Source organism: Podarcis muralis, chromosome 3 (genome assembly GCF_964188315.1).
Source record: "Podarcis muralis chromosome 3, rPodMur119.hap1.1, whole genome shotgun sequence".
NCBI classification, from domain to species: domain Eukaryota; kingdom Metazoa; phylum Chordata; class Lepidosauria; order Squamata; family Lacertidae; genus Podarcis; species Podarcis muralis.
In genome coordinates, this window is record NC_135657.1 from 106,505,511 (window position 1) to 106,532,624 (window position 27,114).

At 42.1% G+C, this 27,114-nt stretch overlaps 1 protein-coding gene across 2 annotated transcripts; it reads right to left on the reverse strand.

The window, feature by feature from the left end:
- Window positions 1–361: 361 nt before the first annotated feature.
- Window positions 362–26,795, reverse strand: BTBD3 (BTB domain containing 3). Of its 2 annotated transcripts, XM_028722241.2 has the most exons (5): window positions 26,692–26,795; window positions 13,603–13,870; window positions 12,968–13,058; window positions 12,094–12,212; window positions 362–7,250 (listed from the first exon to the last, which is right to left on the reverse strand). In XM_028722241.2, the coding sequence occupies exons 2-5, from the start codon at window positions 13,743–13,745 to the stop codon at window positions 6,218–6,220; spliced, it is 1,386 nt and encodes a 461-aa protein (XP_028578074.1). In that variant the 5' UTR covers window positions 13,746–13,870; window positions 26,692–26,795; the 3' UTR covers window positions 362–6,217. The 2 variants fall into 2 exon arrangements, with proteins under 2 accessions (XP_028578074.1, XP_028578075.1); XM_028722242.2 differs by lacking the exon at window positions 26,692–26,795 and having other exon boundaries at window positions 13,603–14,261.
- Window positions 26,796–27,114: the final 319 nt, after the last annotated feature.

The window sequence follows — 27,114 nt, forward strand, 5'->3', positions numbered from 1 at the left end:
TCTCCAGGGTTTCGGACAGGGTTCTCTCCCAGCCCTACCTGCAGAAAAGTGAACCTGGGATCTTTCCCATGTTCTTCCCACTGAGGTACAGCTCCCAACCAAACTGGCCCAACTCAAGTTGGATCTTGCCCAGTTGAATTCCACCTTTTGTAGTATTTACATTTCTCAAGAGTTTGAACCCACGACTCCTTCCTATCTCCTTTGCTTCGGTTTTAGCATTTTAACAAAATACTGATCAACCCATTTGTTGTTCTTCCTCAAGGTGGAACTTATCAGGTACATCAAGCCTTTCTGATGCCCAAAGTCCAGCAAGTAATACTGCAAATTTATTAAGGTTTCAGAAGCACACCAGGAAACAGTGTAAGAACCAGTTCAATTTTTATTTGCCTTTTAAATGTGATTATACACATTCATGTGTCTACTAAAATTCTGCACTGTTACATTAAAGATACAGTACGATAACATTCAACTTGAGGTACTTCATATTTATATATATATCTGTCCTTCATAAATAATGCCATCGGTTGCTATAGTCAAGCACTGCTCCAAGCACAACTAGACGCAGTTGTCTTTGAAATAACGGAGTTTTAACATTTAAAAAAATCAGTGCAATAAGTACTGTAGAAATTAGAACATTTACTTAAATACTATGTCAGATATGCTTAAAGTATATTACACCACAAATCCAGTTAACAGCTTCCCTTCCCCCTTCCAGCTCGCCATGCAACAAGATGTTAGGCGTAATTTAAACAGCATCTATAATATTTTCTCACATCTCAGGCTCTGTTCTGTTCCAGATAAATATGTCTGGTGCTTTAGAAGAATAAACCAAAATATTCAGGAATTCATACATTTAGGATATTGACTTTCTATTTAAGGGTACAAAGCTCTCATTTGGAAACAATTCTACGGACATCCCCTGCTTCCAGTCGATTGATGCTGGCAGCCTTATAGTTCAATCCACAAACCATTTAAGGCAACATACATTGATTAGAATGAATCCAACCTAACATGGGTAGATACAGAAAACAGGATTGACTCAATGCCATTTGGGTAAAGCCTTTCATTGATAGTGGTGGTATGATCACCAGCAGATACTTTTAAATAGCACTATTAAAGTATGAATGCCAATAATTTAATTAGTGTTAATGTTAACAGATAGCAGCAGTTGTGGGGCACTTTATGCATTTGAGAGACAAATGCATAGTTCCCCTGCATGCAAGGACCTTGTATGCACAGAGATGTGCCTCTGTGCATGTACAGAGATTCCTCACTGCATACCCTTGTTCATGTAAGAGAACAGCAAAGTCCACACACAGCCATTTGTGCATTTCAGAGATGCTGAATGACGACCCTGTAATTGTTTTTTTATTTGGCATATTTCATTGGGCATTCTCTTCTATTCGTTCTAAAAGTGATGTAGATCCTCAGGCAAAAAGCACTTTTGTTAATCAGCAGTCGGGGAAAACTCAACCTACAGAGTCAGACCGGTGCATCTAGCTTAATAGTACACACTGACTGGCAGGCAGCTTTCGTTTCAGAAGGTATGTGTGTGCATTTCTCAGATGTTGAAGATTGACCCTAGAGGCTCTTGTATGCAATCTACTGTGCTCTAACCCCCTGCCCCATTCAAGAAAGTAACCAGAAGCCTTAGGGACCACGATTTCTGCTAGCGCATTGGGACTTTCCAATGTGCTCTCCCCAAATCTTCTCCAGGGGTTTGGGAGAATCCTCAGAATGGCATGCTGAGAAAGGGGAGACAGCTCTATCAAGCAAGCAGAAAGGTTTGCGCTGATGGAACAACAGCCTTAGTTCTACTCTGAATACAACACCATGGAGATCTTGCATTCAACCAAATGCAGTACCACACATTACTTTCTATCTGGGGATGGTTTGCACGCGCAAGACTCTTTACCAGGTTGCTCCCTGGAGAGTAACAACTGACCAGGAACTAGATCCAACGTGGACAATTCTGAAAGGTACAAAAACCTCCTTCATAAAATTGCTAGTTGCCTGGTTAAAGTGCCACTTTAGGTAGCAGATTTCATTTGGCTGAATTTTCTGGTGTTATCTACAGAACCAACTCTGAAATCCTCAGCTTCTGCAGAACACTCGGAAAATGCGGACTTCCCCATTCTTTGTGTGTTCCCTCCTTATCAATATATTAGCATTCTGACTTTTCATTTTGATCCCATTTATACTTTTCTCAGTCATACATCTGAGCAGCCTCCCCAAGGAGGTGCTCCTGGCCCTATCGCTACTCACTTTTAGATGAGCAGCAAAGGCAATTTTATTACAGCAAGCTTTTGCAGCGTATGTTCATTTTTCACCCTCCCCCTGCCAGATTATCCTATAGTTTTTAGACCTTTTTATTGCTTTGCCATTTTCCTCATATTTTTGTTCTTTTTTTGTGCATTCTTTTTATTTTGATTACAAGCTGCATTGAATATGCCTTAGAAAGGCATGGTACAGATGCTGACAATAAAAATAATTCATACTAGAAGTGGCCCAAGTTTAATATGAATTTTAAAGGCATTTTACCTGAAAACTGCCGAAAGTAGTGCAATGCACACTTTAAATTCTACTGTCTAAAGCTGTAATTCTGTGCATGCTTATCTGGAAGCAAGACCCACTGAACTCAATGAGATTTACTTCTGAGTAGATGTGCACAGGAGTGCATTGTGAGGCATGTAAAATAATGTGCACCAAGCAGAATACAAACACCCAATCGTGTTGGAAGCATAACTTAGTTCTCTCCTGTATAATCTAAAAGCAGGGAAGGGTGCTTTCGTGAAAGCTGTGAAAGTATTTAGCTCTCATGGTTGCAGAGATAATTTTTAAACACCTCTGCAGTATGTGCTTTGAATGCAAATCAGTTTCAAAATATGCTTTAAAATATTGTCCATACTAAGACAAATTTAATACTATTTAAACTCTGAACTCATCTCTCTTTTTTCAAGGAAGACATGGGGAAGGTCCAGGCCTCTTGATCAGCTTAAGTGACTCAGTTGCAGAAGACACATGCTAACTTTTATGCAGCAAGCTATGCCTCCCTTATCTTAAGAGTAAACCAATATATTGCTTAATTTTTATATTGGTTTAAGACATGCATTTTTTGTATCTGACAGCACACCTCATTGATATTACCCTTGTACAGTAAAGGAGATGGTGCACCGAAATGTACCATCAAAAAAGGATTGCAATTTACCACTGCAAACTGGTTTAAGAACTGCTCATGATGGTAGGCAAATGATACTCACTTCTGCTTTCAGGTTCAAACTGAATGAGCGCATGTCGCTTTGACAAACAAGGGAAGGGGGACAGAAAGACGCCCCTTTTCAGGGAAGTTTGAGCTATGCATTCCATTCCAAAATCAGGGGCTGCCTAACCTAGCCCTCTTTCTCCCCAGCACTACATCCTACTAAACCCAGTTACTTCCCCCCAAGGAAGTGAATGGCAAGACATTCACGCTTAAGGGAAATATAAAGTGCTACACTCGGATACCATTCTGGACCTCTTGACAGCCATCTGTTTCAGTGGGGCATTAAGTAAAAGCAGCAGTGTACATATGCCACCTAGAGGCCAAGAGGGCACAGGGCATCAAAAACCCCACATGGCCCTAGTCTGGAAACTGGCTTTTATAGGATTGCTAATAGGGGAAATAGCACTACTTGCTCAAACCATGCAGTTCCGTTGTGACTCTTATTTGAGGTTCATGAAAAAGCATGGGGAAGCATCTGCAGGAGCCCCTCACCCTCTCCCAGCACATTATGCACAAATTATTCATTCTCATTTCTATCCTGCCCTTCCTCGATGTCCTGCCACCAATTTCATCCTCACAGCATCAGTGTGAGGAAAGTTAGGCTGAGAGACTGGCCTAAGTGCGCCCGGGGAATTTTGTGACTGAGCAGGGCTTTTACCTGGTTCTCCCTGGGTGTGAGATCAATGCGCCAGCCACAATGGTTCTTGAGGATACATCTGATGTACATCAGGTACATCTGATCAGGAAGCAACCTCAATACAACATGAGAGCATTTATATGCTTCTGTTTTACATCATACCGTTTGAAATAATTTAAAAGGCAATAATAACATTTTCCCTTTAAGAATAGCATCTGTGTTTTCCTTTATATTATACACATCTGAGAAAACACTGCATTTGAAGGCTGGATTTTCTCATGCCCAATCCACCATATTTTAGATTCTTAATGGCACTTAAAAGACTACTAGAAGCCAGGATTCCAGCAGGTTAAAATATTCAGAGCAAGCACATGAACAGATAATGTACCATATTGATGGGTGGAGAGGTGGGAGAAACATTTATATAGTTATATCAGTGTGTAGATTTAGTGTTGGGGAGGTACACTCCCACCTTAAACAATGTAGCAGGAAGCATTCATGCTTACTTTACTGAATAAATCATATCCTTAATTTAAAGCAAGGGGAGTTGAAAATCAGCTTGGGAATACCACTGTAAGCAACTTTCAAGCACAGACAAGTGTTGCCTACTTGAAAATGTGCCTTTTATTATTTCATGAACATGAAATTGCTCTGTATCATTCAGTTATGCTTATTTCCTTTCATTTTTACTACCACCCAGCCTGCAGCCCTTTCCTGCCAAGAACACAGATGGTTCTACAGGAAGCCTGACAACCAATTTAAAATAAGAGAGGAAAAAAATGCTTCTGGTCAATGAAAAACTGAACTTCAGATCTGAATGAAGATCAAATTAAAACGGGGGAAATCTAAGTCACAAATGTAGCCTTTTCAGAAAATGCTGGCAGTTACCAATTTCATTACAATTACACAAAAATCAAAACTTCCTATAAAATGAACATATACATGTTTTAGAGATGCGTCTTAACAGGCGTTCTATGGAGTGTGGTAATGAATGCTACTCAAAGCAACCATTTACAGCTGTGCTAAAAAGCAGCTCTAAGAAGAAAAACTACAAACAGCATCCATGCCAGCCATGTTACTATCTGATCCCAGACACAGTACGTAGTTAGGGGGATTCTGAAAGCCAAGAAATCTGGGCATCTTTTTAAAAAAATCACAGATCTGGGGCATCTTTAAAAAGCAAACGTGGGTGAATATTTAAGCACAACTGCATTTTGTCCAACCTACTATTTGGATACCGACCCAGAAATGCAGAAGTCTTTGAAACCTACTTGCTTCTTGCTTCTATCAATTTATCTGTCACATTAGTCAATTTGTGAACTATCCATAGCAATTGAAAGTAATATAATACTACAAAAATTGCTATTATTATTATTATTTTACCCAGGTGGTAAAAGTAACCCCATGCCAAAAAGTTTTCAACTGCCTTTGGAAAAACAAAAAAATAGTCACTAGGGATTTGCTCCTTTTCTACGGATCAGAAAATTGTGGGAAAGGGACTGGACCAATAAAGGGTGACTACAAAGGCTTATTAAATGGGGAAATGCTTTATTAAAAAGAAATGGGTCATTGAGGCACTGCCATGGTGAAAACACCATTCATTTCAATGCACTAGATGGACAAGCAGGGGTTGTTTTGTGTCTCAGGAGAAGATTGGGAGAATGGTGTTGAAGAAAGTAAGAATCTACTGTGCATAACCCACTTTGCTCCTTGAGGAGACTTACTTTCCTTTGTAGACATTCTCAATGCACCAGTTCATCCCAGTGGTCCATCTCAATTAACACAACTTCCCAACATCTGATTAGCACATGCAGGAAGACCAAACTTGTCTCTAGCAAAACTGATTTTGTGTGAATTGGTGGTGTTGCTGCCAAATCAGCCTCCAGTGGAAGTGTGAGGGGGTGTCCGTTAAAACAAACAGTGAGATGTTTGAAAAGCCTATGGCATGAAGGAAACAAAAATAAATAAGTCAAAAGAACAGGAGAAAGTAGCAAGTTAAAAGGGTAGGTGGGAAACAGAATGGAGGAGAACATCTATTTCCTTTCTTTCACAAAAAAGGCCATCTCATCTGTAGTAAGGCTGTGAAACTCTTGACTTTTATAATTTGCTCATTTGCTTGTTCCTGGGAGCTCCCAGTAAAAAGAATTTTACACTTAGGCTACAAAAGTACAGCAAGCATTAAGCTGTTCACTGCATTCAGGAACATATTACCTGTACTGATCACATATCTGCAGACAGCAAGGTAAGTATCAAACAGGTCTGGACCAGACATATACACCATAGAACAGCGCTCTCCATGTTGTGGAACCCATCTTCTTTCAGGCATAAAAGATAAGTTCTGGAATCTGCCCCCCCTGAACCCCAGTGCCATTGGTACTGTCTGAAGAACACTGGAACTGCACAGTTACTTTGCCACACTGAACTTCTGTCATCCCTTCCTGTCCAAAATAGCTGAGTTCATTTCCATCCAGAATCACACTAGCTGTGTAAAAGGTATCTGGCTCGATCTGCACGGGGTACTCAAACCACACGGGGAAAGTGTTGCTAGATCCGTCAGAGAAGTACTTGCTCAAGTTTTGCCCTAGGATAACGCCTTGCCGTTTGAGTTCAATCTTGGCACTGTATTCGGCCGATCCACAGCTGGAGCCATAGAGCCCGAAGCCAGCAATGAACACTCTCTTGTCAACAGCAAACTGTATGCTGTCACAACGGCCCCTGTAGCGCCACTGGTTGCTGCGGTAGGCACAAGACTGGAAGCGGTGGCAGCGTTGCGGGACAAGACCTTTCCGGGCATTGCTCACAAACTGCAGCTCTGGCTTTTTGGCAGCTGTGTACCAAAGGAAGATATCGTTTGTTTCATTGAGGGTCAGGATGCCGGACTGAGCAGCACCATTTGCAAAGTCATCAAGCGCCATCGTAGGGATGCGGATGAGATAGAGGGCCTTCCCAAGGACTTTGCGCTTGTTTTCTATGCTGGCAGGTAACTCTTGGCGTTGACACTCTACTTCGGCCCAACTGAGAGCAGCTTCAAAAACCACAATTTCTTTGGCATTCAGGGTCTCCCTCTGGAGGATGCTTTCGAGTGTTTGAAAATCAATGTCACAGAACCCTTCCGATTTCAAAGCCAGCTCTGCCTGGGCATCAATCACTTCCCAGCAGCGCTCAGTCAGGTCTGGTTCCTCAAATAAGCAGCTCTGGGAGAGCAGTACACAAGCGTTTTTTGCACTCAGACTCGTCTCTAGGAAGTTAACACATGCGCGGGCAAGATGAGGAACGATGTACTTCTTGGCAGCGTAAAGAGTTGCCAGAACTGTATCCGCAGCCAAGTCAATTTCATCACAATATATGTATCTGCAATAAAAGACACGCATGTAATACTGTTAACAAAACAGGTGGACGTTTTTCAAGAACGCTAGTAGTGAAAGACACATGTATGATAAAACGCTAATATAGCTGTTCAGGAATTATTTGCAACAAATGCTTAATTTGTTGATTTGTCATCTACCTTTTGTTAAGCTCATCAAAACCTCAATATGGGTGACTTTTTAAGATGATGACAAAATCTGCAAATGCTCAGGAGGCAATGTTTCATATGGTCTTTTTTCATTCCACAGCACTGCAATGCACTGCAACGGAAGTTGCCTTGATGAACAAGTGTGCCCTTAACTGGCAGCCCCATGAATCAATCAACTTAAGCTTTAGCTCATTATAGTGTAAAGTTGACAACCAATTAAATTTGGCGCATGGTGAAATATAATGGACTTGTATTTCAGGGGGAAATGTCAATAACTCTGCTCATGAGAGACAAAAAGCACTTCTTCACAGAACATACAATTAAAATACAATCGTACCTTGGAAGTCGAACGGAATCTGTTCTGGAAGTCCGTTCGACTTCCAAAATGTTCGGAAACCAAAGCGTGGCTTCTGATTGGCCACTGAAGCCCTGCTGGATGTTCAGCTTCCAAAAATAGTCCGCAAACCAGAACACTCACTTCCGGGTTTGCAGCATTCAGGAGCCAAAACGTTTGAAAACTAATCTGTTCGAAAATGAATGTACAAATGTACTGAATTTGCCAACACAATGTGTGGTAATTACCACTGGCTTAGGTAGCCAGTAAAAGAGCGGACATATTTATGGAAGATCGCTCTCTCTAAAATGCTTATTCACTATGACTAGTTAAATTGATTATTCAGGTTCAATGGCTGTGTCTCTCTGGATACCAGCTGCAGGCAATGGAGGGGCTGCTTGTGGGCTTCACCAGGGACTGACCATTGTTGGAAAGGATGGTGGTCAACTAGATGGACACCCTCATCCTATCATCTACAGAGGTCTTATTTTCCTTGTTTCTGACAACTGACATTGCAATTGGATCACTCAAGGGAAGTGATCAAAGTACTCCAGAGAACATCTTCCACAATCCATTCCACATAAGATTATGGGGCAGATTGTAGTGTGCCTGCAATAGATTGTTTGGGGATCTAGCCGGGTTCTGAAGCCAAACTCTTTCAGATTGGGATAGCCCCCCTAAGAAGCTGATAGGCTGTCTCCCAAGTGAACTCACAGCGTACTCCAAAAATGCACATCCAGTAGTACCCTTAGTTTATACTGCCTATCCTCCTCCAGCTCCCAAGCACAATGAAGAAGAAGAAAAGGAGGCATTACTCGAGCACACGAACAAGGCAAAGGTACTTCTCTTTCAATCTGGCTTCAGTTTTGCATACTGCATGCAATTCATGCTGAACATTCAACCTGACCATGATGAAAAGAGTTTAGAGCAGCCATAAATGAATGACTTGCAGATCACAATGGGAAACCTAGTAATTTCTAGCAAAGTTAATTATTTGGAGGGAGGGAAATAGCACAAACTGGTTTTGATCTGGCACTGGGGCAAGGGAAGGAGGATGAAGGTAGTCAGGACTTTGTTTAAAAGCCATTTGTTGCTGGGGGTGGCAGCAGAATATTTTGAACTATATTTGTGAAGCTTTGATGTCAATTTCACTTAAGCTCGTTTAAAAGATCTGTGTTTACTTCTTTTGATTTTCCCTATGGGGCACTAGCTGCTCATTTACAAGGCAACCATAATCTCTCTTGGATGCACAATGTTTTAACACGTACTTCTAGCCCTTGGGATTTTAAGTGTCAGAAAGAACACAGCATAGAAGACAGCACTTAGGGATGTTAAATATCTAACTTGCACAGCTATTATAAACAGTAGCAACAGGCTAATTTACCTGTGGTCTTTTTAAAATGAAACTTTTATTATAACAATGAAATTGCTCTGGGGATTTTTGGTGGATTAAAAGCAACTGTCAGACAAAAGCTCCGACTGCTTAAGTGACACTTACCGTACATAGAAATGATAACTAATACTTTAAGTAAAATGCATATTTTCCTTTTATGTTCAGGGCAAATGTGCACATCACCAGTGTAGAGGTTTTATGCATTCAAAACATGAGATATAGAAACCAAGTAGGTTTTAACATCACATATTTTAACATATTGTACACATATTAGAAACCAGGGGCCTAAATTTTTCTATTAAAATAATTTTAATCCTATTCTTCAACAGAAAACAGTCTCACAGAGTAGCTTACAAATATCAGTAAGATATGTTTTAAGCCACTTTACAGATTTACCTTTTGCTGTACCTTGCCTAGATGTGGTTAAATGTGTCTTTAATGGGCCAGTTTTCAACACTGCAAATAACACCAGGCAGTTTGGGGTAAATCTACCCAGCTGCAGTCCCAAGGAAAATCCCTCCTCCACCCTGGTTTTGGAGATTTCCCCTACAAAACAAATACCAGCCTCAGAAGAGGGACCTTCCTCAGGACTGTTATCAGGAGATGAAAGAGTTAAACATCTTGTATAGTTTGGTCATGAACTAGGACAATAAAGTACACCTAAGCCTACTCTAACAGCCATATTTTTCTTTAATTGCGAAAATGTCTGGCTCCTAATTTTAGAGATGCTTTTAAAAAATTGCCGCAGAAAGATAATAAACTGGTTATCACCAAAAGAAAAAATCAAGAATGGAGATAACAGTGACCTGGTTTGCACTCTTCCCTTCTTTCTTCTCTCCTGGCACACCTTAGCTATGGATAGTGAAAACATGGTATTTCTATTGTGATGTTTCCGCTGCTACCCTATTTTGACAGGGGAGAGTCCAGCTCAGTGTAAATGTTGAGTATTAAACATGTTTTCATTAGGATGAATCCACTCGTCTTACTCTTAAATCCGTGTTTCCAGAACTGTGCACACCAAGAGTACAATCAAGTGCACAGCAGAACACACACAAGCATCTACTGAAATCAAAGGCCTATTGAAATCAAAGGTTGTGAAGTGCCCTTAAACCTGTATTAGACTGTGCTCTGTTTGAGTATGCCTCCTAGTGCCTGCATTTAGGAAGATATAAACTCTTTCCACCGTAGAGCTGCATCAAGCAGTAAATCCTTTTTTTCTGGCACGGTAAGATTCAACCAAAGATCCCATATCTACCTAAGGCACTGCTGGTATTTATAACCTGAACATATCATACTATTCACCTGACAACATCCCATTTGCATCAGGACGTAACACCTATATTTAAATACTGTAACCTTCGCAGTTTGACAGATCTAACCACAAATGACGACACAACTGCGTCTTGGCGGTTCGTACGTGTCATCTCCTTTCTTTGAAGCTCTTCACACAATCGTGTGCTGACTAACCACAGCTACAAGCAGCAAAAGCACCCTAAGGAAAAGTTAGAAAGTGCCCTTCACAATCGCCAAGGCAATCCAGACCGGAGACTAATATTTAGCAGTTACATGGTCAGGCAAAGCTTGCAGGGGGATTCAATGGCACAGAGAAAGGATTTTTATAATATATAAGCACACATATAAAACAGTAACAGACGACACAGAGAAAAACAATTATTTTTTAATAAGAAATGCTAGATGTTTCCAAATACACATTCCAAATTAAATCCTGAGTTAATGGGCAATCATTGTTCGAAAGCAACTTGCTCTTCCTTACTTCCCACTCGTCATGCAAGAAAAACAAGCTGGGTGGAGGGAGAAATCACCTCCCCCCAAGTTTAAACTTAAACTTCAGTTCAAGTTTAAAATGCAGAAACAGCATTTAAGAAAATACTATTATTTTTAACATTTGAAAATTCATCCTGCCTATAAAGAAAACATTATCATCAGTGACTGCATTTCAGAAGTTTACAGGATCATCAGAAGCTGCGCTTATTAGGAATAAAAAGGAATTGTGTTGTTTGAAAAAGGTGTAGCACAATCAAATGCAGACCTGGTTCACCTGTAATGCTATGCCAACTCATGGTTTATTGGGAATGAGGAAACATGTGAGATCTCAGTGTGAAGATTGTGTCCCATGGTTCGTCTTGCACCAGACAAACCACCCGCTGCAACCAAGGTTTGTTCTCATGCATTGACTCACTGAAGTGAGTCAAACCATGACCCTGGATCGTGGAAGGAAGACTAAGCCAAACCATGGCTTAGCCCCAGGAAGCATGACAGCAGCAAGACTGAGATAGGATTGTTGAGGCTGTGATCTTCACTCTGGAGACTTGCATGCTTGCTCAGATGTGCTAAGCCATGGTTTGGCTTGGTGTTGCATCTAAAACAGGCAACAGTATATTAGTAGTTTGGAATCTTTCCATTTCACCCTGTTTTAAAGCTCTTCCTTTTTATATTCAATTCTTTATAAAGTATATGAAAAAGCAGCTTGACCAATGTGACCTACTGACTAAATAAATATGCAGGAGATGGAGGCGGGGAAGGGAAGGGAGGGATTATTATTAATAAAACAACAACAACAACAACAACAACAACAACAATACCCCACCCATCTAGTTGGGTTTCCCCAGCCACTCTGAGCGGCTTACAACATATCTAAAAACATAAAACATGAAGCATTAAAAACCTCCCGATACAGGGCTGCCTTCAGATGTCTTCTAAAAGTTGTTTAATTCTTTATCTCTTTGACATCTGAAGGAAGGGAGGGATAAATAAAATATTCATTTTTTAAAGTCCTATAATTAACACACAACTACAGGCAACGTATCCATAAGCTAATTGACTGCGTTTGCACATCAATTCTTTCTTTATGACAATGCCTAACTTTTTAACTGTGGCGTTACTAGATCAAGTACAAACAAATTCACTTCCAGCAATGAAGAAGGATGCTTACTTCAGCATAGCGAGGAAAGCAGCAGGCTCCACATCTGGTATACGGATTTCATCTTTGTCCTCAGCAAGCTCTCCATAAAACATTGCATGGAATACAGAGCTTCCAACAGCTAAGACATACTGTTCAAAAAGGGAAATATTATTTCATGCTTTAGAACAAAATTCATCGCCAACAGAAAAGCAGAAATGTGGCAGCACCACAGTGAGCATTAAGAATGAAGCCATGAAGGCAATCAACAGTAATGAGAGAGCATGGCATGGCTTCACTTTGCACTCTAAATTTTTAAAGCAAAACTCACTAAGGGAATCCTGGAGAAACCTCATCCACAACCCTTGAACAGACTGCTATTCTAATACATTGCTATCCCCACTGGGAGGCAGTGTGTTGCAGTGTTTCAGAGTGTTATATCTGGAGGCCTGAGATCAAATTCCCACTTATGGGGTGACTTTGGACCAGCCGCTGTCTCAGCATCACCTACTTCACAGGGTTGTTGTGACTTTTTAAAAGGAGGGCAGATTGGTGGAAGGATAGGATAATAATGTCATAAATCAGTAAAACAAGATTTTGGAGGGGGTAATATTGTACTGCACAGTTGAGGAACATGTTGAACTACAACTCCCATGCCCAACGGCTAGCATGGCTGGGAACTGTGGTCCAGAAACAGACACAGATTTTCCCAACCTTGTATTACAGTAGCAAAGATATTTAACTGGAGGGGAAACTGCTAAAGCATTTCACCAGGCAAAGATGCTTAAAAGCTTCCATAATTATGTCAGTTCCAGTACCCAAGCCTCCCACACTAAGTTACAATGGCAACGGTTGATGTTCCCCTTGCTTTTCCCATGTCAGATCTAGTAATGCAGCTGTTGCTTACTTTGTGTCCTGGCAACCGCTGGGTCCCACCTGGTGGACCAACCACAAAATGAACATCTGCCATCAAGTCATTGTTGAACATTACTGCATTTCTACAAACAGAGGCAATAAGTTATTTTAGGGTTTCAGCATCCCATACATGCAATTCAGCTCCTTAAAATGTTACAATCTTTCAAAAGCAACCAAGAAAACACACAAAGAGAGAAAGAAAACAGTCCTTTTGAAAAAAGCAGAACAGATTTTAAATGACTTTAACAATCATTAAATGTACCAAGGTATGGCCTTTTTTTAATTAAAAAAAAAAAGTATGACACTGCAAGAAAAACTTAGCAAGAACTTTTGTAAAACTAAAAAGGCTAAACTGTGTGATCAAATATGAGGATTAATACGGCATAAATGTGCCTTCATGAGAGAAGAATACCTAAGAGGTTAAATCAAGGCAGCTTGCATGCAAAAATATTCTTCATTATCAGGAGAAAAAATAACAACTGCACAAGGGGAAAGTAAAAGCATTTCCCCTTCTTTGAGCGCTGCCTAACGGGAAGGCATGCTGTTCGAAAAGAGGGCACACATCTCACTACAGACTGCCGCTGAACTGAAAAGCACAATTAAGAAGCCATTTCCCAACTTGCTTACCTTTCTCGGATGGTGGGGTACAGTCCTTGCCAGTTTGGAGCTGGGATGATGTTGTTGTTATTGATGTTTTGCTGGTGGTATTGCTGGACAGCAGTGGTGTTACTGTTCGCCGGCTTCTTTCGGGGGAAAATATCAGCAGCCATCTTCTTCTTCTTTTTAGTCTTCAAGGTAATGATTTCATAGCAAACTGGAGGTAACTTGCTGCTGCTGCCACCACTGCTACTGCTTGCCTTCTTGGAGCTTTTCTTGGACCTGTTCTTAACTGTCTCTGGAAGCATCAAGAAGAAGGTGAGACATTTCATGTTCTTTCCCTTGTCATCTACCATGAGTATCCTTGTCTGTGTAATCAGATAGCCTAACTACGTAGAACAGAGGCAAGCAGAAGGTACCGAAAAACAGAGCTGCAAGGCTGAGATTGTGTGCTTCTTTTTCCAGCAAGGCAAGGTGACCTTTTTTCCAGTATGCTGAATTAAGATATTAGCTTTTTAAGTTTGATCCAGTACTTGATCTGTCAAACTCCTCCCCATCATGACTCCCAGCTTCATTTGCTTGCGAGAGAGCTTTGTTGTGTGGCAAAACAAAGTAGGAGAGCAAGATATGCTGCTGCTTGCTTGTCAGCTGGCGCGAGTTGTGTGTTGAATGGATCTGAGTGCAGGAGGTGTTAGAGCCCTGCAGATGGAGTCAGACAAGCAGCGTTCTGAGCCAATAGCTGAAGTCACAAAGAGCGATTGGACCAGCAGCACAGCGACACAGTGTGCATATAGCTCTAATATTAAAGAGCCGGTGGCTGCACTCTCATTTAATGATCGGTTTAAGTAGAAAGGCAAACCGTTCACACAAAGTAAATGATACAAATGTGTGTGTTTTCTATTGGTCCTTGGCTAATAATTTCCCCTTGAAGCCATACCAATTTTCAAACAGGAACATCATTTTAAAGAACCCAAGAAAATAAAAATGATTGTGCCTCACCACCACCAACAAAATCCCGAGAAACGTTTGCAAGCAAGGCAAAAAGGGAAGTGAACAATATACTGCATTTTTCCCTGTAAATTATTTCCCGTTATAACTGCAAATGTTAAATTGGATAAATTTAGTATCCAAATTAAAGCAGATTAACTTGCAGCATAAAAATGGATTGATACGGTTTAACAGTCACTCTCCAGTGCAGTTTATACTCTGGAGCTTAATGAATAGAGATGAGGTCACCACATTAGCTTTTAACTCACTACGTTTCCTGAGAACATAACAGTCCTTGATAGACATCCCAAATCACTAAGCAAAGGCTAATTAGGCCAAATTACACCACTGGTGATTGCACAGTTACAGCAAAACTTCCATATGTGTACAAGAAATATACAATATCAATTAGACATAAATTTAAATTGTTTAAAGAGACAGACTTCTTGCATTTGAAAGGGTGTAAACTGAAGTAATTATGGTTTACTATGTATTGGCATGTTGCTTAATGCATCCCACCAATTGGATGTGTTGTTAAGTACAGGATCTGGTGTTAGCCCCCTCCCTGGCATAAAGGTGCAGCTCACCCCTTCCTTTAGAGCTTGGATCCAACTCTGCTTCCTGTATTAATACATGTACAGCTCCCCTCCCTCAAAGCAGAGTGAGTTGGGTGAGTAGGGAGGGGTATTGCAAGCACTTTGCACTGTACCCAAAGGGCTGGCAGGTTTCAAGCTTGCAGGTTCTACTTTTATTTGCTAAATGTTTTTTGCTCTTTTTTTCTTTTTAAACCAAAGCACCAGGGTGCACCAGCCAGAGCTAGGAGAAAGGGGGGGAAATGATTTGGAGGGGCCGGCAAACACTGAGAATTAAGGAAGAGTGTGCCTCTGAGCATATTTGCTGAAGGTTCCCCCCCCCCCCCATTATAAAAACTGAGCCTACAGTTCTTTTGCACAAAAAACACTTATACAGATTCTTCCACAAAAGCATTCTTAATTTCAGCAACCCTAGTGAATTATTTCTAAGACATTAATTATTTGCTTTTGTTGACCACGAAAAGTCAGAAACCCACACTCATCCACCGCAGACCTTTTAGAGATCTACCAGAAGACCCCAAATCTACCTTCTGCTCCTCCTGGGCTAGAGCATTCCTCTCTTGGCACAAGGCTGTGTTGGCAAATTTTTGAAATAAGGGTTCACTGAGTGGTACAGTACCAAGCTGGCATCTCACTTTCAAAACATGTTGTTCATAATACACCATCAGCATCACACAAAAAATTAGAAGTTAAAAAGCCATCACTTTGGGGTACCAGAAACAAAACGTCAACCAGGTTTCAAAACTAACCCCTCTTTCTAGAAGCCTGGATCTCAAGAGTTGCCAGTTTGTTTCTGGTTAAACGTGAGCGCTTCTGAAAACAGGTCAATGATGCAAAAAGGTGCCTGATAATAGAATAATCTGAATGTGATAGCATGCAATCGTCATACAGAGGTGCACAACTACAGTGGGGTATAAATTCCAGACACAGAAGAAGCTGTACAAGTTGCACCATATCCTATCTGCCATCCTACCTACTAGCTGTAATTACGTGATTAAAAGTTGCCTGCAAATATTTAGCCTACAGTCTTGATCTGCCTAGCGCATGCATTACGAACATGGTGCCTGCACTTGCAAGATCCCATTCCTTTCTCTGTTCCACCTCCCATAGAATTAAGCTTGAAATAAACATTTTTATTGTAGCCAATAGCAGGCTTCTTTGACACCTTCCTGCAATGCAGGGAGCGATTTCAGGTGTGTAGGGTGTGTGTGTGTGTTACACCTGGGAATGGAGAGCTAACACTTTTCAAGCCAAATTGCTGACAGAGGGGAGTGTGTGATGGCAGTGCATGTGTAACTGCGCTAGCTGTGTCAGTGTGGTGGCCACATCCGTTTTTCTGGTTTGCAAATGTGCCCTTGGTCTTCAAAAGGCTGGAGCCCTTTGCAGGTGCACCACGGAGGCCAAAATGCCACACAGATTAGCAATGGATAAGCAGTCCCACTCCGTCGCCAGAGTTGCCCTGAAAATATTACCATTACTCAGCAGTGCCTTATGTACAATGCGAATAGTGCTGTGTCATACTACCATAATTCAAATCTTATGTCCTGCTGGTGCAGGAGCGCATGCTGAATGCCCCCCATCCTTGCAATTTTAGGAAGAGTGCTTTGTATTACAGGGGTGTATGCATTTTAAGTAGGTTGGGCCTAAGTTCAAAGTTCTAAATATCTGGCAACATCCCTGAGCTCCTACAAGAATTACTGCATCAAATACTAAATCTGATTATGGGAGAGAGGAAGAAAACTTAACACTAGAAAGAATTCACTGGTTTTGGGGATGCCCCATTTAAGACCCCTACATGGGTTTGGTTTGGTTTGGGAAGAGGGGAGACTTCAATTAACTTCAAGCCAAAGAGAGAGTTAATTTAAGATGGATTCAAAAAGGATCTGGTACTATACCATGAAGGGCAAAATACATGGTTCGGAGGGTGAAAGGCTTGCAGAGAATAGATCTCTGATAAAAATGACAACTAAAAGCGCAGCCAAATGGCTTTTAGCTACAGTTCCACTCCCACAGACCATGTTCCATATTTATTATTTATTTTATTTCTATATCACCCTTCATCTGAGGATCACAATATAAACAAAATATCTAGCCCATAAAATATTTTTTCTTAGCCTTATATGGGTAGGCAGTCTTAGCTAGATTTTCTTAGCACAACCAAGGGTGGTGCATCAGTGGATGGTTTTGCTCAATCCAGAAATGTGTAATTATGTGTTATTAAACTGTTATATCTAGCTATAGATATAAATATAGATATACAGATATAGATATAGTAAGGGTTGTCATGTCTTAAAATATTTACAAGTATTCCAATACAGTAATTTTCTAATAAAGCTTTGAACATGCTTGAATATATGTTTTGAAAGAAAAGTGCACTTTATTTTTTTCCCTTTTCAAATATTTCAGTTCAACTAATCTGGACTACTGTATTTTTGTCCCAGTTATTCATACAGCATATGTAATTTGTTTACTAACTCTTAAGGCAAACATGCTAAAGGAGATCTCCACTGATAAGGGCAAAGGGGGGAAATCACTTCTTTTCTGCTTCTTCTTTTTAGAGGAAAGCCCACACTGCTATAAACCCAGTATATGATTGCCAGGAGCTTTCTGGGATTCCTTAGGTAGAAAGTCTTTCTCAGTTTAACTGTCTAGGGAATTCTGCCCCCAACCACAAAATAACTCTAAATAAGCCATTTGTGTGCGGTAGCATTTGGTTCCCTCTGTTCAGATTGACTTCCTCTTAGGCATCACTGTTCTTTTTTTAATTTGATCCTCATTCTGCTTCCTTCCTTTCCTGTATGTTCAGGCCTTCCCTAGCAACAGTGACCTCCTATAGGAATATCCACGTCACAGTTGGAAAACTACAGTGTCACAAAGATGGAACCCTTCAGGACTGAAATTGCATATAGGACTAATTAGTGTACAGTCATTTTGTTCCACTAGACAGCTTTAAATGGAATGGAATAATATTTTAAGTTTCCCTGCTACGCTGTATGATTTTACCAGTATGGCAATACTTATTTTCCCACTGTGCATTTGACAAAATTACCAAGAAACGTTTAGAGTGCTAGCTATGCATAATTTGCTTCTTGACAATACAATTAAGGGGAAAACACCATGATTAATCTCGGAAACAAATACAGAGAAGTGGAGGTTTAGCCCTATATAACTCTATAATGGTTATTTTCATTAAGTACTTTAAAAAAGAAATAGCCATCTGTTTCATTTAGTCAAACAACAATGGAATTGTAATTTTCCGAATCATACAACCTTACACTAGTTAACATACTTAGCGAATGTATTCATTCCCATATATTTCATTAGAAGATGTTGTCAATAGAAAGACTGAATAGTATTCACATACCATATAGCAACGATAAACCTGAACGGAAACATTAAGCACTGATCACCATGTTATCAATATTTACCTATAAATCCAAACCTCAAGTCAAAGCAAGCTATCAACAAATTCAACAGTGAAGTCAAGGTGGCTACAAAGCACCTAAAATGTAATCCTGAGAGCTAGGGTTAGATTTAGGATGGAGAACCTGGGTTCAAATTCACACTTGGTCATGAAATTCACTTGGAGAAAATAACAAATATCTACAAAATGGTGTCATCATCAGACCATAGTACACAGTCCCTCCCATTATTCTTGTTACCAATTAAGACAATATTCCATTGCCATTTTAAGATGAATCCCAAATGCATGTAACAGCCAAATCCTGTTGTGGGAGAGAAGAGGACACATTTATTCACTAAGAAGTAAACCCCATTGAACCCTGTGGGACTTAATGACAGTAGATACACTTAAGACTATGCTACAAGTTTTGCCTACACTATGCTTAAGTTGCAGATTAATGTTGATTTGGCACAAATGCTACTCGTCTGCCCTATATTGATTTAATAGACATAATCTTGTGGTATTAATGACTGACTCCATTAAATCTTTAATTTCAGGGTATAACATGCTCTTTGATTAATTGGTGGGGCTGACAACAACAGAACCTTTCAGCAGCCACCCATCATGTCAAAATGGTGGAAAGCAGGGTACCCCCCACTGGTTCTGCTATTTGGCTTCACCTCTTGCTATTTTCGTACCACTGAGTCATTATAAGAACTCTGTAATTTAATAATTGGTGCCTGAGTTTGCTTAGTTTCCTCTTCCCTCCTTATCCCCTTTTCATTTTATGTTGTGTCTTTTAGACTGTCAGAGTACAGGTCGGGAATTTCTTGTTTTTCGTGATTTTATATAAGCTGCTATGGGAGTTTTTTGGCAGAAAACTTTGGTAGATATTGCTATAAATAAATAAATAAATAAATAAATAAATAAATAAATGAATGAATGAATGAATGAATGAATAAAGGAACTTATTGATTTTAAGGAGCAACTTCAGATGTGATTCATCAGAATGTCCCTATCCATTTGGATATAAAACTCGTCTTCTCGTGATCTACAACTGTTTCTTGTGGAAGCCATTACTGTTATTAAGCTTATAAGAAGCAAAGGGCTACTCACTTTATATTTTTCAAAGGACTGATGTGCTATCACTTGTCTTCTTGAATGTCTGGGAAATACAACCAGGCCTTGATAGATACAGATTAAAAATATTTCATCTGTGAATATGCAAGGTAGCTGGTTATTCTTTTTTTCAGAAAACTCCTCCCTTTATCATTTTCAGGTCTGCCTGATCCACAGTTCACTTAAACTAACAGCCCTTGGATTGGGGGGGGGGGCAAATCTTGCACATAATATATCTTTTGCAGTGAAGCCACCAACCTACTAAAACAAAGATTCCTTTCTAACAGCAATAGCCAGTTTGCCAGAGCAGGCAGTTGCAAACCAAAGTTCATGCCACTACTTTCAAATATGGATCTTCCTACGATACAGAGACAGTTTTGAGACATTTTAACGTTTCACTCAGGTGTGTTCAAGCATCCTTGCAAACACTGAAACCATGGGTGCGAGCAGGAGTCACATACAAGCCTCATCCCTAGTGTCACCGGGCACGCTGGCTCCTGTTCAGATCTTGGTGCAACTACCACAAAGGTTTGAAGGAAGTTTTGAACTGCACTCTGCTGATACCTCCCTGCTACCAGGAACCATGGTAAGAAAGGGCTCCAAATCAAGGGGAGTTTCCTAAGTGGGTTTATAGCAAAATGCACTTTAAATTCCCCTTCTAATCACACAAAGGTCTAAACAGGAGTCCACACATCTGGGAACATTGAGGGCAGGGCTAGCATGTGTGAACATTCACATTCTCAAGTGAAACCCTGAACAACCCTAAATATCTAAATTCTTCTGTCGGGTGAAGAAACATTTAAACACGGTATTTCTTTGAGCAATGACTAATAACTTGCTGCGGAGCTGGCACTGTTACAGGTCCCGCATCATACACGTTCTGCAGCTGTAAGGTATTTTAGTGTGGCAGCACCTACACTTTGGAACAGCACTCTCCCACTGTTGCTCCCCAGAAGAAATTAAGGCTTGGTATCATATAAATATTTAAATGAATTTAACCGACCAGTTTATAACCCTAGTTTATACTTTGAACTCTTATACAAGCAAGGAGTGGGGTTATGTCAACGACAGAAAATAAACCACACCCTGGTAATTACAAAAACAGCCCAAGAGTTCAGAACTAAATTGATTACATAGAATCTGGAAGCAGGGAACAACTGGAAGAAGAAAACAATGTACAGTGGTGCCTCGCAAGACGAAAAGAATCCGTTTCGCGAGTCTCTTCGTCTTGTGGTTTTTTCGTCTTGCGAAGCAAGCCCATTAGCGGCTTAGCGGATCAGCTGATAAGCGGCTTAGCGGATCAGCTGATAAGCGGCTTAGCGGATCAGCTGTTAAGCGGCTTAGCGATCAGCTGTTAAGCGGCTTAGCGGATCAGCTGTTAAGCGGCTTAGCGGATCAGCTGATAAGCAGCTTAGCGATCAGCTGTTAAGCGGCTTAGCGGATCATCTGATAAGCGGCTTAGCGATCAGCTGTTAAGCGGCTTAGCGGATCAGCTGATAAGCGGCTTAGCGGCTTGGGAAAAAGGGGGGGGAGGGGGAAAAACCTGCAGGAACTCGCAATACATTTTCGTCTTGCGAAGCAAGCCCATAGGAAATTCGTCTTGCGAAGCACCTCCAAAACGGAAAACCCTTTCGTCTAGCGGGTTTTCCGTCTTGCGAGGCATTCGTCTTGCGGGGCACCACTGTAAACTGTTAGCAACACAGAACAGTGTTCTGCCAGATGCAAGGAACATAACTTGCAATGCTGTTTTAGGTCTATAGCTGTACCCTTTGATTTCTGTGATAAACCTGGGAAAGATTCAGAAACAGGCGATCAAAATGATCAAAGGGGTGCAGCAACTTCTCAACAAAAAAAGTTTAAAACATTTGGGTCTTACTTAGTTTTGGGGGGGAAATGTGTACTGCTGGGGCAGGGCATGATAGGGGTGTATAAAATTATGCAGGGTGTCCCATCCACTTCGTCACAGAAAATAAAATTACTATCAATTTTCTCCTCCTCTCATAACACTAGAGCCAGGAGCTAGCCAACAAAGCTGCTGGAAGTTTGAGGACAACTACTAATCATGATGGCTGTGTATGGGTATCTGAGGTACTACGCCTCTGAATAAGGTAAGGTAAAAAGGGATAGGACCTCTGGACTGTTACATACACTCAAAGGCAACTATGGGGTTGCGGTGCTCATCTCGCTTCAGGCCAAGGGAGCCGGCGTTTGTCCACAGACAGCTTTCCGGGTCATGTAGCCAGCATGACTAAACCGCTTCTGGTGTAATGGAACACTTTACGGAAACCAGAGCACACAGAAACGCTGTTTACCTTCCCGCCACAGCGGTACCTATTTATCTACTTGCACCGGTGTGCTTTCGAACTGCTAGGTTGCAGGAGCTGGGACAGAGCAATAGGAGCTCACCCCATCACAGGTATTCGAACCGCCAACCTTCTGATCGGCAAGCCCAAGTGGCTCAGTGGTTTAGACCACAGCGCCACCCACCTATGTCCGAAACCATTGAATATCACTTGCTGGGAACTGAAAGTAGGGAGAGTGCCCTTGCACTCATGTCTTGCTTATGGGCTTCCCAGGGGCATCGCATTCACCACTGTGGGGACAAGATTCTGGCCTACACGGACCTTTGGTTTGACCCAGCAGGGCTTTTCTTATGTTCCTAAGTTTGAATATGTGAATATCCACTAAATTTATTTATCTTTTGGGTGCAAAGAGATTAAATACTGCCCTAGTTCATTGTAAGTTGCTTTTCAATTTTACCAGGCACCACGGACCTAGCTTTATAATGCCACGAGCGATGCAAATGTACCAGTTGGACTCCTTTAACATGCAGGTGAAAGCCTTTGCTTCATATTAACTTCATAATTTCAGGAAATTAGCAAGATTCCAATTTGCATAAATCTTCCCCATTTGTGGATGTTTTGTTCTGACTGAATGCTCTCAAGGCACGATGAATATCAAGCAGAATTTTCATTTGAAAAACTAGATTTGTAAAATATAGATCTATTATTGAATTTTTTAATATTTTAGTCATAATCTGCCTATTAATTCATTTATGAGCCAATATTTTTACTGCAACTCTTTGCCTACCTCTTTCCATTTTAAAAGTGTGTACTCCATATTCATGGCTTAGCAAGGAACAATGTGTTTGGTTTTCTTAACACCCTCTGTTTCCAAATGAATAGTCCCCCCCCACACCAGTAAGAGACAGCTCTCTGGGAGTAAGAAACAAACTATTTATTAATACAATCTATATGACAAGCAGAGAGCTGTGTACGCAGTTTAATCACTGGTGGGACCTATAAGGAAGTGGTGACATGACTGGCAGAACAATAAATACGTATTTAGTCAAGGCCTTGTTAAGTTCTTTTGGCTGCTACATACACATTACTTCTGCATTATTCTTTATTATCAACATAAATAATAATAATGTAGCATAAATCTTTAGAATCCTACTTTAAGAACCATAAACATGCCAGTGCATGAATTCAATCCATGTGTCTCTTACAACTGATGGGAAAACAAGCTGGTGGAGGAACAAAAGATGCTGGAAGTTTCTCAAGGTGTCTTGGATTTGCCAAGCTGCTTCCTATAGACATGAGTATCCAAGGGCCAACCAGATACCTAGATTTCAGATTTCTAACACCAGGCTCAAGACTGGAGGAGGGAGGGTTCTCTAATGTGGCTGACTATCTGATGACTTCCTGCTCTTTCAAACACTTCCCTGAGATATAAATGCATGTACGCACACAAGAGCCGTAGGATACCCCAACAAAAGAAACCCACCAATATGCAAGGTTATGCTGTAATCCCCTCTGGGGAAAAGAAAGGCACTCATGATAAAGATGCAATCCAATACCCACTTACTTTGGATTTAGCCCCACTAAATGCAATGGTACTTACTTCCAAGTAGACAGAGGTAGGATTGCACTGCAAGTTACTTAAATTGGAAAACTGCACCACATCCCTTTCATGTTTACTGCCCTAGTGACTAGCACTGTACCAACCATCCAAAGATTTTGAGGCAGAATTGAAAACACTGAGAACTTTTTTCAGAAGTTGTTCTCACTGGTTTTTTCACTTGAGTGTGTGTGTGTGTGTGTGTGTGTGTGTGTGTGTATTTTAAGATATAATTGACTGTTATTTCAAGAACTTGAATAATGCCAATTTGGTTTAAGAACATGGATGAATTTCATATCCTCCACCATAAAAAGATATACTGCTTCTCAATAGTGGGACACGGCCTATTCCAAGCTGGGGAAGTGGGTTCTCTGCAAAAATGCTCAGGGCCCCCTCCACCTTTCCCCAGTGGGAAAACATCCCTGCCACACTGCCCAGAGGGAGACGCAAAGCATTTAAAGGCAACAGCTGCCACCACTGCTTGCTCACCTGAATGAACAACAGAGGCAGTTGCAGGAAGCAGAAGCTGTCACCTCTGCACTCTCTCTCTTTAGGAGGTACAGCAGTTAGGTCTGTGCATCGTGGACTTAGGTCTTCTCCACCCAGAAGCAAAGAGCAAATAGGCAGAAACTGCAGTTGCACGTTCTCTTTGAACTCCCTATGCTGCTTACATGCCTTAGTGGGCAACGCAGCAGTGAAGAAACCTGGAAGAAGAAGCCACTGCCCTTGTTCACTTTCTATCTCTGGGTGATAAAGTACTTGGAATTATCTGCCACATCAACCAGGAGAAGATAGCCAGTGTATGGAGGCAGCTGACAAAGCAGCAGAGGCAATACAGTGGTACCTCTGGGTGCGACGGGATCCGTTCCGGAGCCCCGTTCACATCCTGAAGTGAACGCAACCCATGTCTGCGTGTGTGCAGGTCGTGATTTGCTGCGTCTGCGAATGATGTCTTTTTGAGCGCCTGCGTATGCAGCGAAACCCAAAAACTCTCAACCCAAAGCTACTTTAACCCAAGGTATGACTGTAGCTGCTGCCATCACAGCAATGTGGTTAGTTGTGTTGTGCTAGTCAGAAACAGAATTAACAATAATTTTATTATTTATACCCCAACCATCTGGGCAGCTCCCAACAGAACACTAAAAACAGAATAAAATTTCAACCATTAAAAACTTGCCTAAACAGGGCTGCCTTCAGATGTCTTCTAAAAGTCAGATAGTTGTTTATTTCCTTGACATCTAATGGGATGTTCCACAGGGCGGGCACCACTACCGAGAAGGCCCTCTGCCTGGTTCCCTGTAACCTCACTTCTCACGGTGAGGGAACCGCCAGAAGGCCCTCAGTGCTGGACCTCAGTGTCCAGGCAGAACAACGGGGGTGGAAACGCTCCTTCAGGAGCAACAGAAAGCAACTGAGAGGCAGAAGTTACCCTAAGAACATAAACAGAGCCCTGCTGGACCAAGCCAATGGCCCATCTAGTCCAGCATCCTGTTTTCACAGTGGCCAACCAGATGCCTGTAGAAAACAAAGCCCAATACACCACATGGCGCAAGGGGACACGCCAAGCTCCCTGCTACCATTGCTCCCTGTGAGCAGCAGGTACCTTTGCTCCCCTGCCTCTAGGGCAAGGGGCTGTCCTGGGCCCAATCCCCAGCACTCCAGAGGGAGACGATGCGGGAGAAGGAGGCAGACAAGCAGAGATGGTTCCTGCTTTGACCTGCCACATGCCCACCTGCTTTGCGAAGGAAGTGCTGTCATCGCTGTCTCTACCTTAAATGCCACCGCACACAGGAGGGAGCCCAAATCTCCAAAGAGGATCTCCCTTCCACTCCCAGAAGACTGCTACTTCTCAATGGCAGCTAGTGAGTGATGCAGGGGTTTCTGCAGTGCCAACCCCCAGTACCTCCTGCAGAGCTGCTGCCAGTCAGCATATACAAAAGTTAGATGGGCCAATGGTTAAATGTCTTACAAGGCAAGTTCCTACCAGTGGTAAATCATCGCTTTTGAAGTTATAGTACATTTAGCAACATATGCATATAAATCCCTTAATGTTAAGTATTATTATTATTAAATAGCATGTCAAGGAGAAAGCTGCAGCCTTTGCCTTTCTGGAACTAGCTGCACACACAGTGACTGATCTCTCATTGGTCCAATGTCTTAACTGGCAAAAACCTTCCTCCAGGCAAGAGAACAAAAAGCCCTGCAAACAAAAAAGTTTGGGTGCCAAGCTAAACCATTCATTTTCAATCAGCAGATAGGAAGGGGAAGGTTGTAATCTAGCCTTCACCCCGATAGAGCTTTCTGCTTGTGAGAAATTGTGTGTGCGCATGTGCGTGTCTGCAAATCCTATGCATACTTGCCTACGAAGTACCACTGAATGCAATGGGACTTGGCTTCCTACTTGCAGGAAATTTTGTGTGCATGGCTGCAATCCTATATGCCTGGGGGAGGAAGTCCCACTGAACTGAGCGGAGCTTGCTTCTGAGCAGACAACCCCAGCTTTCTACTTGCAAGAAATTGCATGTGTGTGCCTGCAAATCCTATGCATACTTGCCCAGGAAGTCCCACTGAATGCAACGGGCCTTGGCTTCCTACTTGCAAGAAATTGTGTGTGTATGGCTGCAATCTTTTTTCCCCAGGGGAGGAAGTCCCACCGAACTGAATGGGACTTGCTTCTGAGCAGGCATCCCCAGGATTGCAGAGAGGGAGGAGGGGTGGGGGAAGTAGAGTTATCTCATCACTCGGGATCCCCACCTGCGGCCCGAGGTCGATCGGATTGGTCTTTAGGAGGAAAAACTAGGCCAAAAGCTTTTAAAAAGAAGCAGTACAGCAAAGGGGTGTGGAAGAGAATAATAATAAGTGCCAAGGGAGAGGGAGGGATATCCCCATCGCACCCGAACTGCGGAAGGCCCGGCCCGTCTCATCCCAGCCCCCACCCGAGGTAAGACCCAGCGCCTCTCGCTGGCCCCGCTGCTAAGCCAGCTCCCCCGCCGCCCCAGACCCGCCATTCCCCGGCGGCCAGGGCCGGGCCTCTCTTCCCGCCGCACCGGGGCCTTCCCGAGGGAGGGCCTGCAGGGCGACGGAGGGAGAAGCCGAGCCCAAGCCCGGGCCACCTACCATCGCTGCCTCCTCTATCCGTCGCGGGCGGCGGCGCAGTGGCTGAGGCGGGTCGCCTCCCCCCGAAGCTGAGGAGGAGACGGCCGGGTAAGGGACGGCGGGGCCGGGCCGCGGGAGCGCGCCCGCCGCCCCACGTGCGCGCTCCCGCCGCCGGGTGGAAAAAAGAGCGGGAAAACCTGTGAGGAGGAGAGGAAGCGCGCGATATAAAAACGGCGGCTGTCGAGGGAAAGGAGGCGCTTTTGGCGCGGCTGCGTCGTGTGAATGCACTCAACCCCAAACAACGAAGCAACCCCACGACCCAAAAAGCGTGTGGCTTCGTAGCCGTTAGAAATGTTCGTTTCCTTTAAAAAAAAAATATTTTTTTTTGCGTTTGAATGATTTTCCGTTAGAAACGAACAATATTATTATTGTTGTTGTTGTTGT

Coding starts and splice junctions, on each gene's coding strand:
- BTBD3 (XM_028722242.2), bottom strand. CDS start 13,928: ATGGTAGATGACAAGGGAAAGAACATGAAATGTCTCACCTTCTTCTTG. Junction 13,059..13,602: donor TACCCCACCATCCGAGAAAG/GTAAGCAAGTTG, acceptor CTCTGTTTGTAG/AAATGCAGTAATGTTCAACA. Junction 12,213..12,967: donor AGCGGTTGCCAGGACACAAA/GTAAGCAACAGC, acceptor CTTTTTGAACAG/TATGTCTTAGCTGTTGGAAG.